This window comes from Vipera ursinii (genome assembly GCF_947247035.1).
Source record: "Vipera ursinii genome assembly, chromosome: 5".
NCBI lineage: Eukaryota > Metazoa > Chordata > Lepidosauria > Squamata > Viperidae > Vipera > Vipera ursinii.
The window spans coordinates 101,291,057-101,304,088 of record NC_139518.1 but is presented as its reverse complement, the minus strand read 5'-3'; the positions used below and the strand labels follow the sequence as shown (position 1 = coordinate 101,304,088).

Here is a 13,032-nt window from a genome sequence, read left to right as displayed (position 1 = left end):
GAGAGGTCATTCTGAGTGAGAGGCGTCTGAACTAAGGGTGGGGTGGGGGGAGGGGCGGGGGCGGCGGGAGAGCCCCAGCTACCTGGACCTTGTAATCCTACAAAAGAAAGAACAAGAAGCCAGACCCCTGTCGAGACCCACCGGCCAAGGGGGTCTTCTGAATCCCTTGACAGGCAAAGGCTCCCGGGCGGAGGGCCGGGGTGCAACCGGGCAGCTCTGCGGGCAGCGCTCCGTGGGCCTCTCGGCCTTCTTCGCAGAGACAGGCGGGGTTGGGGTTGGGGTTTAGGGCAACGGGCAGCAGCTGACCCGAGGAGACGGAAGGAAGGGAAGCAGCTCCGGGCAGGCTACAGGGGAGGGCCGTTGCCAAGCCAGGTCGCCTCTTCCTTGCCGCACGGGGAAGTCCCTGGAAGGCCAGAGAAGCCGACAGGCCTCCGGCCATCTTTCCCAAGGACTAACCAGGGACATCCTCATCCATTTCTGTGTCTGCACAGTTCACACAAGCCGGCTCCAACCCGGGTCGGGGCATCCCCGCCGGGGCTTTCCCAAGAACCTCCGGGAGACGGATCGGGCCCCGCCAAAGCCACTCGCAGCGCCCCAAGTGGGGTGAGACGAGGGCAGCTGTGGATCTCTCCGAGGCAGAGAAGGCGCCCGCGAGCCCGCCCACGAACAGGCCACAGGGAGTCCGCAAGACGGGCGAGCGCTGGCCCGCTCCCACGCAGCAGCGCGGAGGCCGGAGTAGCGGCACCGGAGCTGGCGAAGAAGGCGCGGCGACTCCCCCCGCCTCAAACTCCCCGGGCGACAGAGGGCCACCGCCCTTCCCTGCGATCGCTTTTTCCAATTCCTCCGACCGGAGGACCGCCGCTACCCCGCGGACCGAGCCATGCTGGACGGAAGGGGGGTTTCTACTCTCCCGCAGCAGAGCTAGGTTTGAAGCCCAGCCCAACGAAGCCTGCCCAGACGGGCGGAGGGAGACAGCGCCTCTGAGCATGCGGAGACGGCCGCTTCTTTGGGGGAAGGGACAGACAACCAGGCGAGGAGAAGGAGGAGGTGGAGGAGGAGGAGAAAAGAGTCTCCTGCTTGAGCAAGGGGTGGACTAGAAGACCTCAAAGGTCCCTTCCAACTCTGTTATTCAGAGGCGGCGGCTGGGTCTTTGGCAAGACCAGGAGATTCGCTCAGCCTCCGGGTCCCCCCGGAGAAAAAGCAGCGCCTTCTTCCCAAACGAAGCAGCGCCCGGGAGCAGCACCTGCGGAAGGCAGCCGGCCCGCCGGGTCCTCTGTAGGAAGCCGACCCGGCCAACCGGAGCTGTCCAGCAGGCGGCCGGCATCGCTGGCTGGGCCCATCCTCTGCTCCGCTCGCCCCAGCCGCGCGCGGGCCCCGCGCAGAGGGATCGAGGGATCGGCGGCGCTGGGGCCCCGGTCGCGGGAAGGGGCGAGGTGGGGCAGCCCATCCAGCCTCGCTGGCCTCCTCGGCCCGGGCGGGGGACAGGCGGCGGGAGAGGCGCGCCTCTGCCGCCTCGGCCGCCCCCGCCTTCCTCCCCCCCCGAAGGCTCCCCCGAAGGCAGCGGGGGTGGAGCCGGATGCTGCCCTTTTTCGGCGGGGCTGGCCAAATCGCCGCGCTTCTGCCTCCGCCGCCTCGCCGTCCCTCCGGAACGGCAGCGGCAGCCCTCTCTGCCGCGGGGTCTACAGCGACCAGGGCCGGATCGAGCCCCTCCGGGCGCGCCCTGTTCATGGGCCACGTGACGGGGAGCCCCCGCCCCCCCCCGGTCCCTCAGTCCTTATAAGGGCAGTGACGTCGCGGCATTCACGGCCGGCCCATAAATACTTGGAGCCGACTTTGCCGTTACCGGGAGCTGCAAGTGATCCGAAGGGCGCGCGAGGGACGGGAGCGCTCTGCCCCCCTGGCGGCGCTCGGCTGATGCGGGACCCCGCTGGTTCCAGGAGCCCCCCGGGCCTTTGCCGAGCGAAGCATCCCAGCCCCGCTCTGGAGGGGAAGCGCGCCCCGACCGCTTCCCCGGCGGAATAAGCGGCCCCTGGACCCAGCCGGCGGCCTTCACGGCCGGCCGCCCCCCCCAAAATGACCGCCAAGGCGGTGGACAAAATCCCCGTCTCCCTCAGCGGGCTGGTGCACCTGCCCGACGGTCTTTACCCCGCGGAAGACGCAGCGGGCGCCCTGCCGGCGTCGGTCATCGGCTTTCCCGGCGGTGACCTGGGAGGCCCTTTTGACCCGCTGAGCGGTAAGTGGCCCTCCCCGCCCCTACGGCCCCTTCGGCCTTTGCATGACGGGGGGCAGAACCGGAGGCGGGGGCGCCCATGGGGGGAGAAGGCGTGAGTGGAGGCGGCGGCAGGACTCCCGCGGCCACCGGCGGGGAGCGGCGGAGCGGCGGACTTAACTGGCCGCTTTCGCTGGAGCCCTTGAAAGCGGCGGCGCGTTGGTCGCCACCGAGGCTGGACCAGCAAGACTCCTGGGCGTTTCCGCCCGAGAAGCTGGGACGAACGAGCGGCTTCGAACTAGTAAACGCGTGCCCGACCTCGGGCCTGGGCCGCCCGGTGATCTGAGCGCCAGAACTCTTCGATCCCCCACCCGGCTTTCCATCGTGGGCTCAGCCTGGGCGGCCAAGAGAGGCTCGCAGAACCAGGCGCTTCTCTGTCGGTCAGAGCGTTTGTAGAATCGGGCGCAGTGAAAGGGCCCCTGCCTGGAGGGCCAACGCACCTAACCGGGCGCTAGGCGGCTAAGCAGAAGAGGAGCCGGCGCAGGGCGGGCGGGCTGGAGAACTTAAACCTCTCGCCGCCGGGGGGGCTGTTTCTGCTTTGGTCGCAAACCTCCCCCACCCCCATCTCCCCGCGGAGCTCTCGGGCGAGACCCACGGACGCGAGACCCTCTGCCTGGCCTCAAGCGAACAGCGATCCTAAGCTGCCCCAGCCAGCGAAGGCTGCGGGGGTGCGGGGGTCCCGAGGAGCGCTCCGGATGCGCGGTGGTGACCGGCTTTCTCTTCCCTCCGTCCTCCAGATGGCCTGATCGGCTCGGACATGAGCGACAAACGAGCGCTGGACTTGCAATACGCCTGCAGCGGTTTCGCGCCGCCGCCTCCGCGCAGCCAATCCTTCACCTACATGGGCAAGTTCTCCATCGACCCACAGTATCCCGGCGCAAACTGCTATGCGGCCGACGGCATCCTGAACTTGGTGAGCGCCGGCATCCTGCAGGGAATGGCCGCTCCGTCGACTGCATCCCCGGCCTCCGCTGCGGTTGTTCCATCATCCACCGCCTCCACCGGATCCCCCGGGGGACCCGGGTGCGCCATGGCTCTGGCCGCCGGGGACCTGGAGCATCTGTACTCGCCGCCGCCGCCGCCGCCTTACTCCGCGTGCGGGGAGCTTTATCAAGCCCAGGCGCAGCCGCCGCCGCCGTCGGACGGTTCCTCGACCTTCCTGGCCGCCTCGACGGGCCCCTACCCGCCGCCACCTTCCTACCACCACTCCCCCAAGAGCGTGGCGTCGGTGGGAGCCGACGCCGCCGGCCTCTTCTCCATGATCCCGGAGTATGCGGGCTTCTTCCAGCCGCCGCCGCCGCCGCCGCCGCCCTGCAGCCAGCGCGAGTTCCACGGCCCGGCGGAGCGCAAGCCTTTTCCCTGCGCGCTGGACTCGGTGCGGGTCCCGCCACCGCTCACACCGCTCTCCACCATCCGCAACTTCACTCTGGGAGCGCCTCCGAGCGGACTGAGCGAAGGGCCCTCTTCGGGGACCGCGGTTAGCGCGCGCCTGGCGCCGGGCGCCTACGGGGGGCCGGGCAGCCTGCCGCTGCGCCCCATCCTGAGGCCCCGCAAGTACCCGAACAGGCCCAGCAAGACTCCGGTGCACGAGCGGCCGTACCCGTGCCCGGCCGAGGGCTGCGACCGGCGCTTCTCGCGCTCCGACGAGCTGACTAGGCATATCCGCATCCACACGGGCCACAAGCCCTTCCAGTGCCGCATCTGCATGCGCAACTTCAGCCGCAGCGACCACCTCACCACGCACATCCGCACGCACACCGGCGAGAAGCCCTTCGCCTGCGACTTCTGCGGCAGGAAATTCGCCCGCAGCGACGAGCGCAAGCGCCACACCAAGATCCACCTGCGCCAGAAGGAGCGCAAGGGCGCCGGGCCCGCCCAGCCTACGCCCGGCCCGGGCGCAGCCGCTCTGCCCTCGTGCGGCGCTCAGACGCGGACGCCCTGAGACCTCGGGCGGCTGGTTAGCGCACCGGCGGGCGGCCCCTGGGCCCGCGCTCACCTCCCCCCGGCAGGTAACCGCGGAAGCCGCCGCCGCCGCCGCCGCGCTGCCCCGGGGCTCGCGGGAGCGCTTAGGAGGCGCCGCCTGTGGCCGAGGGCTCTTTCCGGAGGGAGCGCAGAGGGCAGCCGGCGACGGGCGGGCAGGACGGAGGGAGGACCGGTTGCACTTTAGAGGCTGGGAGCCGAGCGGGAGCCGCAGGACTGGCGCGGCGCAAGACAGGGTGCGCGGCGCGCAACTCTTCGTCGTCGGGACGGCTGCGCAAAGCTTTTACTTGAAAATCGGGGTCTGACAGAGAGAGAAGAGAGCGAGTGCAATGGGGCTGGGCGAGACAACGGGCAATATTTATTCCTGGGGAACGGGGCAAATTCCTGCTTTATAAAGGGTTCATCTCTCCCCCCGCCGCCCCCTCTACTCCGCAACAAGTATTTCCCCTTTGCTGTATTTTCCTGCGCGTTCTTGAAAACATAATTAAAAGGGAAGCAGAGGAAGGCGACCTGTTTCCCAAAGGCGCCTCTTCTCTCGAGAGGGAGAGTCCGGGGTGCATGTCTGTAACTTTTCTGAGCTGTCCTTGGTGCCTTTTTAAATATGTGGACCGTGAGTGCATGTTAAGTTGGTTGCCTTATTAATCCTGGGGAAGGCGGGGCGGGGGGAGATGTCAGATTTTAATCATGAAGAGAAGGGGGTCCGCAGAGGTTCTGACCTGGCTGTTAAATAGAGTTGCATAGTTCTCTGTCTTAATATTCAAATTTTTATAAAAAGATCTATTTTTGTATGCACTGGAGATTGCCCCCCAACTGACTTATTAAATGTTGCTTCTGTGGAATATAATAATTAAAAAGAATGGTAAAATATAATTTTTCAGGGTGCAAAAAATGTCCCAGACAATGGTTGAAAAAGAAAAGATTTCATCTAAGAAGACACAACTGCTAACTCGGGAGCCTTCCTTCCCCAAAATAAGGCAGCATTGTGAATACTGGATGGTGGAAATAAATGATTTCTGTAAACTGTGACAACCAGAAGGGCACCATCACATTCTGTCTGTGTTAACTATCTCACACAAGCTCTCCCAATGCACACTGTGCAGCCCCCCCCCCCCCGAAACAGAACCTGCTGCAGAGTCCGGGATGAGAGATAAACCTCCTGCAAAGCTTCCTTTCAGGTGAAAAAGGAGAGAGGGAGAGGGAGATACCAAGCTGGGTTATCATGGTTAGCCAACTGATGGCTCAGCAGGTGGTAGCCACACAGGCCAGAGGCTACTTTCACAGACCAGGGATTAACTTGGCTTAATATATGCAGACACGGCTTCCCCATCTCCATCTGAGCCATGCACTTCCTGATGCAAATCCCATGAAAGAGCTCCTCCTCCACCTTCTGGGCAAAATGGCAATTCTCTCCCCCCCCTCCCAATTTTAGGGTGAGAAGTCAATTTATTTTTCTCTCTTGAAAATGACCCTGTACCCTCTGAGTCCTTCAGCACTCAGCCAACCACAGCAACTCAGAAAAGGGAGATAATGCAAAACCAGCCGGGCCTGAGCCTGATCAGTCCAGGAGAGGAGACCACCAGGAAATGCCAGGGCTGAAGAAGAAAGCAGGAGTAAGCACTTTGGGATGATGCCAGGAGCCACATCTGGCCAGAAGCCAGCTCAGTTGGGTGTGTGTGTGTGTGTGTGTGTCCCATCTTTGTGAGAGTCACACACTACAGAAAGTCTCCCTCGGATCCAGCCTGGCTCCCAGTGAGAGGCAGTGATAAATGCAATCTCTCCTTTCACAGTCAGAAATGGGAGAGTGCCCCTGCCGAGGGGACCTCCGGGGAAAGGGAAGTTCTTCCTCCCGGATTTGTAAGGCACCCGCAATAGTGCACACTTTCACACTAGACGAAACTCACGCATGGCTTTTGGCAAAGGCCAGGCAGAGGTAACCGGGTAACTTTTTCCACCAGGTAACCAGGGACAGTGTCTGTCCAGCACCTGCACATGTGTGGGGGCATTATGCAAGCCACAATTCGGCTTTCAAGATGGGGGGGCAAGTTCAGCAATTGGGGCAGAGGAGCAGCACCCCCCCATCACCCAGAAGGCACAATAGATGGAGTCCCTCTGAGCATGCCAGGCCCTCCTCCCCTCATAGGTTCCCCTTCAGCCCCATTTGCCCCAGGTAAAGGCAGCTTTGCGCTGGCTTGTCTCACACAGCCATCCCTCCTCCCCCCCCCCGCCTTTCCAACGTGGTGCCGGCTGTGCAGTGCCAAACTCAGGAGCGCCGGTCAGCTTGGGGAAGGCTGGCTTAGGCTTGTGTGGCAGGAACACTCAGGGGTCAAGCTCTCAGGCCAAGACGCTCCTGTGGATCCCGGAGACAAAGGACCACCCCAGGTGCTGATCGAGTTTCTGGATCTAGTTGCGCTTGGTCTGAGGGCAAAGGATTTCCCCTGGTTGCAATAAATAGACCTGGTGCTCACTGCGGGGGTGGGGTGGGGGGCGGCCCATGACTCACTGCTGTTCCACAATTTCAGGCAAGCTAATTTGAAGCAGGCCCTGGAAATAAACAAAGCCCCAGGTGCGGAGCAGTTCTGATGAAAATTGCTTTAAAGAGCACGATGCTACAATGCTAGTCTCGGTCCCTGATTCTGAACAGCACCCGGATTTAAAGGCCTTTGAATTGGGTCTCTGAGGAAAGAGAGGATCTGGGAATGGCCCTGACTCGGTGAGCCTTTCAACGTGTTTTCCTAAAGCCAGGAATTTCTCCAGCTGTACTTGTTCCCCACTTGGCCTTTTGAGGTCTCTCGAGGGCGCATTCATCGCTGTCCCCTAATCCGATCCATCCCCTTTGCTGACGGTGGTCTAGTTTTCTTTCAACCAAGCGTGGTGAGCTTCTTGGTCTCTGAAGACATTACTACTATGTGTCACAGTCAGCCAGATGTCTGGTCTGGATTTGGCATCTTTCTCCACCTACCAAGACCTTCCCAAAGACCTAGGATAGGCAGATGTTTATTGTTGTTGTTGTTGTGAAATGCTGTAGGTATTCTGTAGAACTCATTGGGGTATGTGGATCATTCCGGACCATTTATTCCATTGCTAGACATCTCCATCCTGGAAGAATTGATTGCTCACCGGATCGAAAATTTGGCAGGATTCTGGAGTAGCAGATTGAAGGAAGGGCCAGTTGCCACATGAACACAAAACGGTGATGAAGCAACTCCCTTCCTTGATCCTCTCCAGATGCAGCAGCTGGAATTGAGGCACCCTGAGAGCATCACTTCTCTTCTTCTCCTCCACCCTGCACTAGAGAGATCTCCCAGCAATGATGAGGTCAGGGCTTGTCCTCCTTAGGGAGGGGATGCAAAATCCAGGTGCGTTCTTTAAGAGTGACCAGTCTAGATGAGGAAGCCACCTTACATTCCTGGTTTGTTTTAAATTAACCTCTGACCGGGCACTTGTACTCATTATGCTGACTTATGCATCAGTACCATTTTTTTTATTTTTATTTTTTAATCCCATTTATATCCCACCCTTCTCCAAAGACTCAGGGCGGCTTACAATCTAAGCACAAATCAAATGTGCTTAGCAATAGCCTTCATTCTATGTATATGCCTGCTTATTAGGGCTTTCGCCCCCCTCCCCAAGCGGCATTATTACAAAGTCAGCTTAATTGCCCCCAACAATCTGGGTCCTCATTTTACCTACCTCGGAAGGATGGAAGGTTGAGTCAACCTTGAGCCTGGTGGGACTCGAATCTGCACTAATTGCAGGCAGCTGGTGTTACTTAAGGAGGCATTAGCCCACTGCTCCACCAAGGCTCACTAGATCATTATTTTGGTCTGTCTTCCTTTCGTTGTACCAATGAACTGGTCCTTACTGAGACCTTAAGGGGGGCATGGAGGCCTAGTGGTTCAGATGTTGGCCTTGTCAACCAAAGGTCAGCAGTCCGAGACCCAAACGTCACGCAGTGGGGTAAGCTTCCCATCCTTGACCCAGCTCCTGCCAACTTAGCAGTTTGAAAGCATGCAAATGCAACCAGCAGTAGCACTTAGAGCTTAGTGCTTCTCAGTGCTTTGCAGTCCTTTCTAAGTGGTTTAGAGTCAGCCTGTGCCCCCCCCACCCCCTGCAACAATCTGGGTCCTCATTTTACAAGCCTCAGAAGGATGAGCCTTGAGCCAGTCAGGATTGAACTCCTTGCAGTGGGAATGCAAATTAGCCTGCAATACCACACTCTAACCGCTGCACCACCACAGCTCATAGCGTAAATAGGTACCACTTCGGTGGGAAGGTAGCAGCGTTCCATTTGCCTCAGTGTATAGCCATGCTGGCCACATGGCCATGGAAGCGTCTTCGGACAACACTGGGTCCCTCAGCTAAAAAACGGAGATGAGTAGCGCCCCCTAGAATCAGACATGATTGGACAGGGGAAAACCTCTCCTTTTATTGAGACCTTAAATAAAAATGTGTCAGCCAGTCATAGCGATATTTAGATCCATATAGCTTCTCAATCCCTGGATTCCGCTGGACTGCTACTTTCAAAATCCAGAAAGTAGTAAGTGAAAAACCAGCTTCCCAGGAACTTGCCCAACGCTGTTCTTGCAGCTTCCCCGCTCTTCTGCATCTGGAAGGCTAAAAGGAAACTTTGTTTAGTTCCAGAAGCAGGACTTCTCCTCACTATGAGTGGATGTTTCACGCAACTTGCCTATCTGTGGGTCGCCTGGTTGTCCCCCCGCCCTTTGCCAAGTTTGCACAGCACTTTGGCTCTAACGCTGGGCTTGGCCTGATGTGTGAATCCAGTCACGAAAGGCCAAATCCAAGTTGTTAAATCTATTTGAATGAGTTTGAAAGGGTTGAAGAAAAAAGTGATTCTAACGTAGTCTTGTGTAGATGTATAGAATGCTACTTGTGAGAACCTTGGGACCAACCCTTGGAGTGGAAGCAGACGGCACGTCTGAAAAGGCTCAAAATCATTCACCTTCACAGGTCAAAATTTCTGCTTTAGAAGGCTGCAATTTGGGGTAGGTTTCAAAGATATCACTGCTGTTGAGCAAGTGCAAATTCATTTTGCAAAAAGGGAAGAGCGGTGTTTGTGGGCACAAGCACGAAAGAAAAGAAAAAAGAAGGCAGGAACGAAGACTACATATTTAACAGGCTGGCCCATAAAATTAAAGGAACTAAAAGGCTACTTCAGCAACGTTATGTTTATTTAGCAGTCAGACCAGGCTTTAGAAGTTTCCTAGAAGATCCTTTACTGGCTTTTAAGATCATGGACAGACCTTTTATTCTGGGGAAAATATGAGGTACACAATTTTAACTTGCTCTTTTCAAATTGTCTTTCAAGTATTTAAACTGCTTTTGCCTTTTTTGCAATCACTGCACTGGTTTGGGCAAATATAAACATTTGAGATAAACAGAAGCAACAAGTTAAGTCCTGCGGCATCTAGCAGGAAATGCTTGGGCTTCAGACACGCAGTTCCTCAGAAGGAGGAATTTCCACTGAGCTCAGCAGCCTCCACAAAGTGGAAAATGGTCTCGGTGTCCTTCTAACCCATCGTCCCGCTTGGAAAGGCAGAGTTCAGCGAAGCCCATCAGATTTAACAGGCACTATATCACACCGGTCACATCCTGGAGCCCCTCAAGGTTTGTAGACAAATCCAGACTTGAACATTTTATATGGGGGAGCAAAAATGTATCCTTGCTGAGTTTTAAATGGTTTTGATGCTTCTATAACCGAAAAATGTCCTCCTCCTTATTCTGCTGCGCTAACAGAGTGCAGCCCAGATCTGAATGAATGTTTTTTGATGAAGAAAAATACAATCTCTGCAAAGAGAAAACTCACACTTCAATGTTTTGCCTAGTACTTTTCTTGCAGAAAAAGTCTGTGGTATTGGCAAGTTGCCCCAGTGCGATTTCCCACCAGTGCAGGTAGCTGGGTAGGTGGCATCATCCTTGGATATCGTTCGATGTAACAAAATGACTTGAATGTGCTGTACAGAAACTGCAGCTTTATGGGGATCAAATTGGATGGTAAGGCCCTGCAGGTGTTCTCAGATAATACAAGGCATGCATTCACTAAGATAAGAATGAGAAACTATAGGAAATGTATACCTATCAGTTATAGAACGAGACCTCTTGTAATGTGTAGGGCATGATCTCGCTGTAAGCTGTGCAACGTCTGAATTCCGTTCAGCAAATCTTCCACGGATATTTAGACCTGGGCTCATCTACTATTCTCCTTCTTAGTGCCAATAAATAAACTTTTCGGCGTGGAACAAAAAAGTAGACAGGAATAATTCCAGAATGGCACTAAGATCAAAGGGCTGAATTATTCTTGCCACTCAGTAAGAGACACCAGGCTATTGAAAGGTTACCTGAACTGGCGTTGTGGCCTTCGGGAAAACGCTGTTCTGGAACAGACCCATTATTCTAATTTACCATGGCACAAAAATTATTTTTCTTTCTCCAGTTGAAATAGTCACGAGTGAAGGGACCTCCATTGGCTGAACTTGCTCAGGCTAAGCTAAGTTTACTCTCTCTATATATAGTCCCTGCCACCCACCAGCAGATAAAGGGGAAGAGGCCCCCTTTCCCCCCACCTGAAGCCGTCTCCCAATATGGTCCTAGGCCGGGCAGCGGAGAAAGGAGGACCAGAGGTCTGGATGCAGGAGGGAACACGGCTTCCCTCAAGCCAGCCTGGATGGCAGGCAGCATCTTGCTTGGGGGGCTCAATCAAGCCCTCGATCCCCAGGAAACTCTCTCCGTTCAGGCTCTCATTCCGCCAGTCGTGGTTTTACTCTCAAGTGAAATGCAGCTGCTCTTGGGTTTAGATCAATACAGTGCTGAGATGTAACAGATCTTGGCTCTCCTTTGCTCAAAAAAGACCAAAGGCCGATAGCAATAAAAACACCAAACATTAAACTTGTTTTCCAAACTTAATATTATCTAATCTTTGTGCTCTATTAATGTAAACATCTCTCTCCATTGGCTGAAAGTGGCCGAATGACTCCAAGAAACTCAATCTGTATTAATCTGTAAGCTGAATCCCCACCTCATCTACGGTGCTTCTGTTTAACCAGCCTACATTAGTATTACTTCTGCCCACAAAAGAACAATTTTAACTTTCAAAAGCTTAACAGTCACAACTGATGGAGGCAAACAGCTGACACGGAATAATATAAAGACAGAAGCCTTGCAGCCACTGGCCTCGAAAGACCCCTCCGGTGCTGCAATCATCCATTAACAGGGAAATTGGCTTCAGAAGCGACACTGTTTTCCTCCATGAGTTTTCAAAGTACTTCCAAAACGGAAATGTTCCTTGGCGGAATCAGAGAGCAAATCAGGGAAGCGAGGGGATGGAGGGTCCTTTCGGGGCCCGTCTTCAGATCCACAGAATCTTCCTCGTGCTCCCCAGCGCCCGGTAAAGAAGGAGGCATCCGAGCAAGGCTCTTTGCTCTTCTTTTAATACACGTTGTGCAAAATAACTCGACCCAGAGTAGAAACCGGGGAGTCAGGAGGGCGGAGGTCCCAGCGCTGAACCCAGCAGGCAGTCCGGCCGAGCGTCTTCCCGGCAGCCCCGCCGTCCGTCGAAGGCGGGAGGCTCCGCCCGGCCCGCTCAGGGGCAGACGCGCGGGCCCGGGTAGGGCTCCCCGCCGCACCAGAAGTCGGGCGCCTGCGGCGTCTCCAGCAGCCAGAGCGGGGCGGGCGGCGGCGGGAGGCTCTGTCCGTCGGGCAGCCGGTAGTAGTGGCAGTCGCGCCCGCGGGCCGGGTCGTAGGGCGGCGCCAGGATGTCGAGGAAGGCGGCGGGGCCGCCCTCGGCCGCGATCTGGTGCAGGTTGTCGCGCTGCGGGGAGAGCAGGCAGGGCGGCGCGGCGGCCGTGTAGAGGCGGTGCGAGCGCAGCAGGGCCCGCAGGCGGCGGGGACGGGCGGCGGCGCTGGAGGCGTCCTGCGGCTCCCCCCCGCCGGGCAGCGCCGCCTCCTCCTCCGCCTCCTCCTCCTCCGCCTCCCCGGCCTCCTCCTCCGCCTCCTGCTCTCCCCCGGCGGGGGCGTCGAGGCAGGCGATGCGCAGCGTGCCGTAGAGCACCTTGAGCAGCCCCTGCATGCCCGGGTGGTCGTGGAGCGGGATGCAGGCGCCGGCGCGCAGCACGAAGACGCCCATGCTGAAGCGCGCCGTCTCGCAGATGTGCATGTAGCTGACGGGCGGCTGGCGGGGCCCCGGCACGGCGGAGGGGCCGCGCGGCTGCAGGCCCAGGTCCTCGGCGCGCACCTGCCCCAGCAGCTCCCGCAGCCGCTGCAGCTCGCCCGGCGCCTCGCCCGCGCCCGCCCCGAAGGTCGCCCGCGCCTGCCGGGCCACCCGCTGGATCAGCGACGCCGCCGCCATCTCGTCGCGGGGCATCGCGCGCCTGCGCCTGGCGCCGGCCGCTCTGCGCAAGCGCCGCGCGGGGAGCGCCGGGAATGCGCCCCTCCCCCGCCCCCGGCACGGCTCGCTCGCTCTCTCTCTCTCTCTCTCTCTCTCGGGTCGGCGGCTGGGCGCCCGCGGGCGCCTCCCGTCCGGCTGGCGGAGGAGCGGCGGCTGCGGGTGTTCCGACGGCGGGAGTTGGGCTCGGGCGGCCAGAGACACGCCGGGACCCGCGGGGCGGAGGGGGAATGGGAAAAGCTGCCAGATTAATATTTATACGTTATACGTAAGGGTGTTGTTGTATATGCTATCAATGGGTTTTCCGCTGCCCGCTGCTTGGGGGTTGGGGCTGAAGAGGAGCAGCAAGCAAATCTTCTGGTCTGGGGCAAGCAGACACGGTGGG

At 58.1% G+C, this 13,032-nt stretch overlaps 2 protein-coding genes across 2 annotated transcripts; one reads left to right on the top strand and one right to left on the bottom strand.

The window, feature by feature from the left end:
• Positions 1-2,073: 2,073 nt before the first annotated feature.
• Positions 2,074-4,211, top strand: EGR2 (early growth response 2; the record flags this gene model as incomplete). The annotated part of the gene is made up of 2 exons (XM_083364247.1): positions 2,074-2,233; positions 3,007-4,211. The coding sequence occupies 2 exons, from the start codon at positions 2,074-2,076 to the stop codon at positions 4,209-4,211; spliced, it is 1,365 nt and encodes a 454-aa protein (XP_083220373.1).
• A 7,461-nt stretch (positions 4,212-11,672) lies between these two features.
• ADO (2-aminoethanethiol dioxygenase) lies at positions 11,673-12,639 on the bottom strand. Its single transcript, XM_083364271.1, has one exon. It carries the CDS (start codon positions 12,624-12,626, stop codon positions 11,847-11,849), a length of 780 nt encoding a protein of 259 aa, XP_083220397.1. The 5' UTR covers positions 12,627-12,639; the 3' UTR covers positions 11,673-11,846.
• Positions 12,640-13,032: the final 393 nt, after the last annotated feature.

Coding starts and splice junctions, on each gene's coding strand:
- ADO (XM_083364271.1), bottom strand. CDS start 12,626: ATGCCCCGCGACGAGATGGCGGCGGCGTCGCTGATCCAGCGGGTGGCC.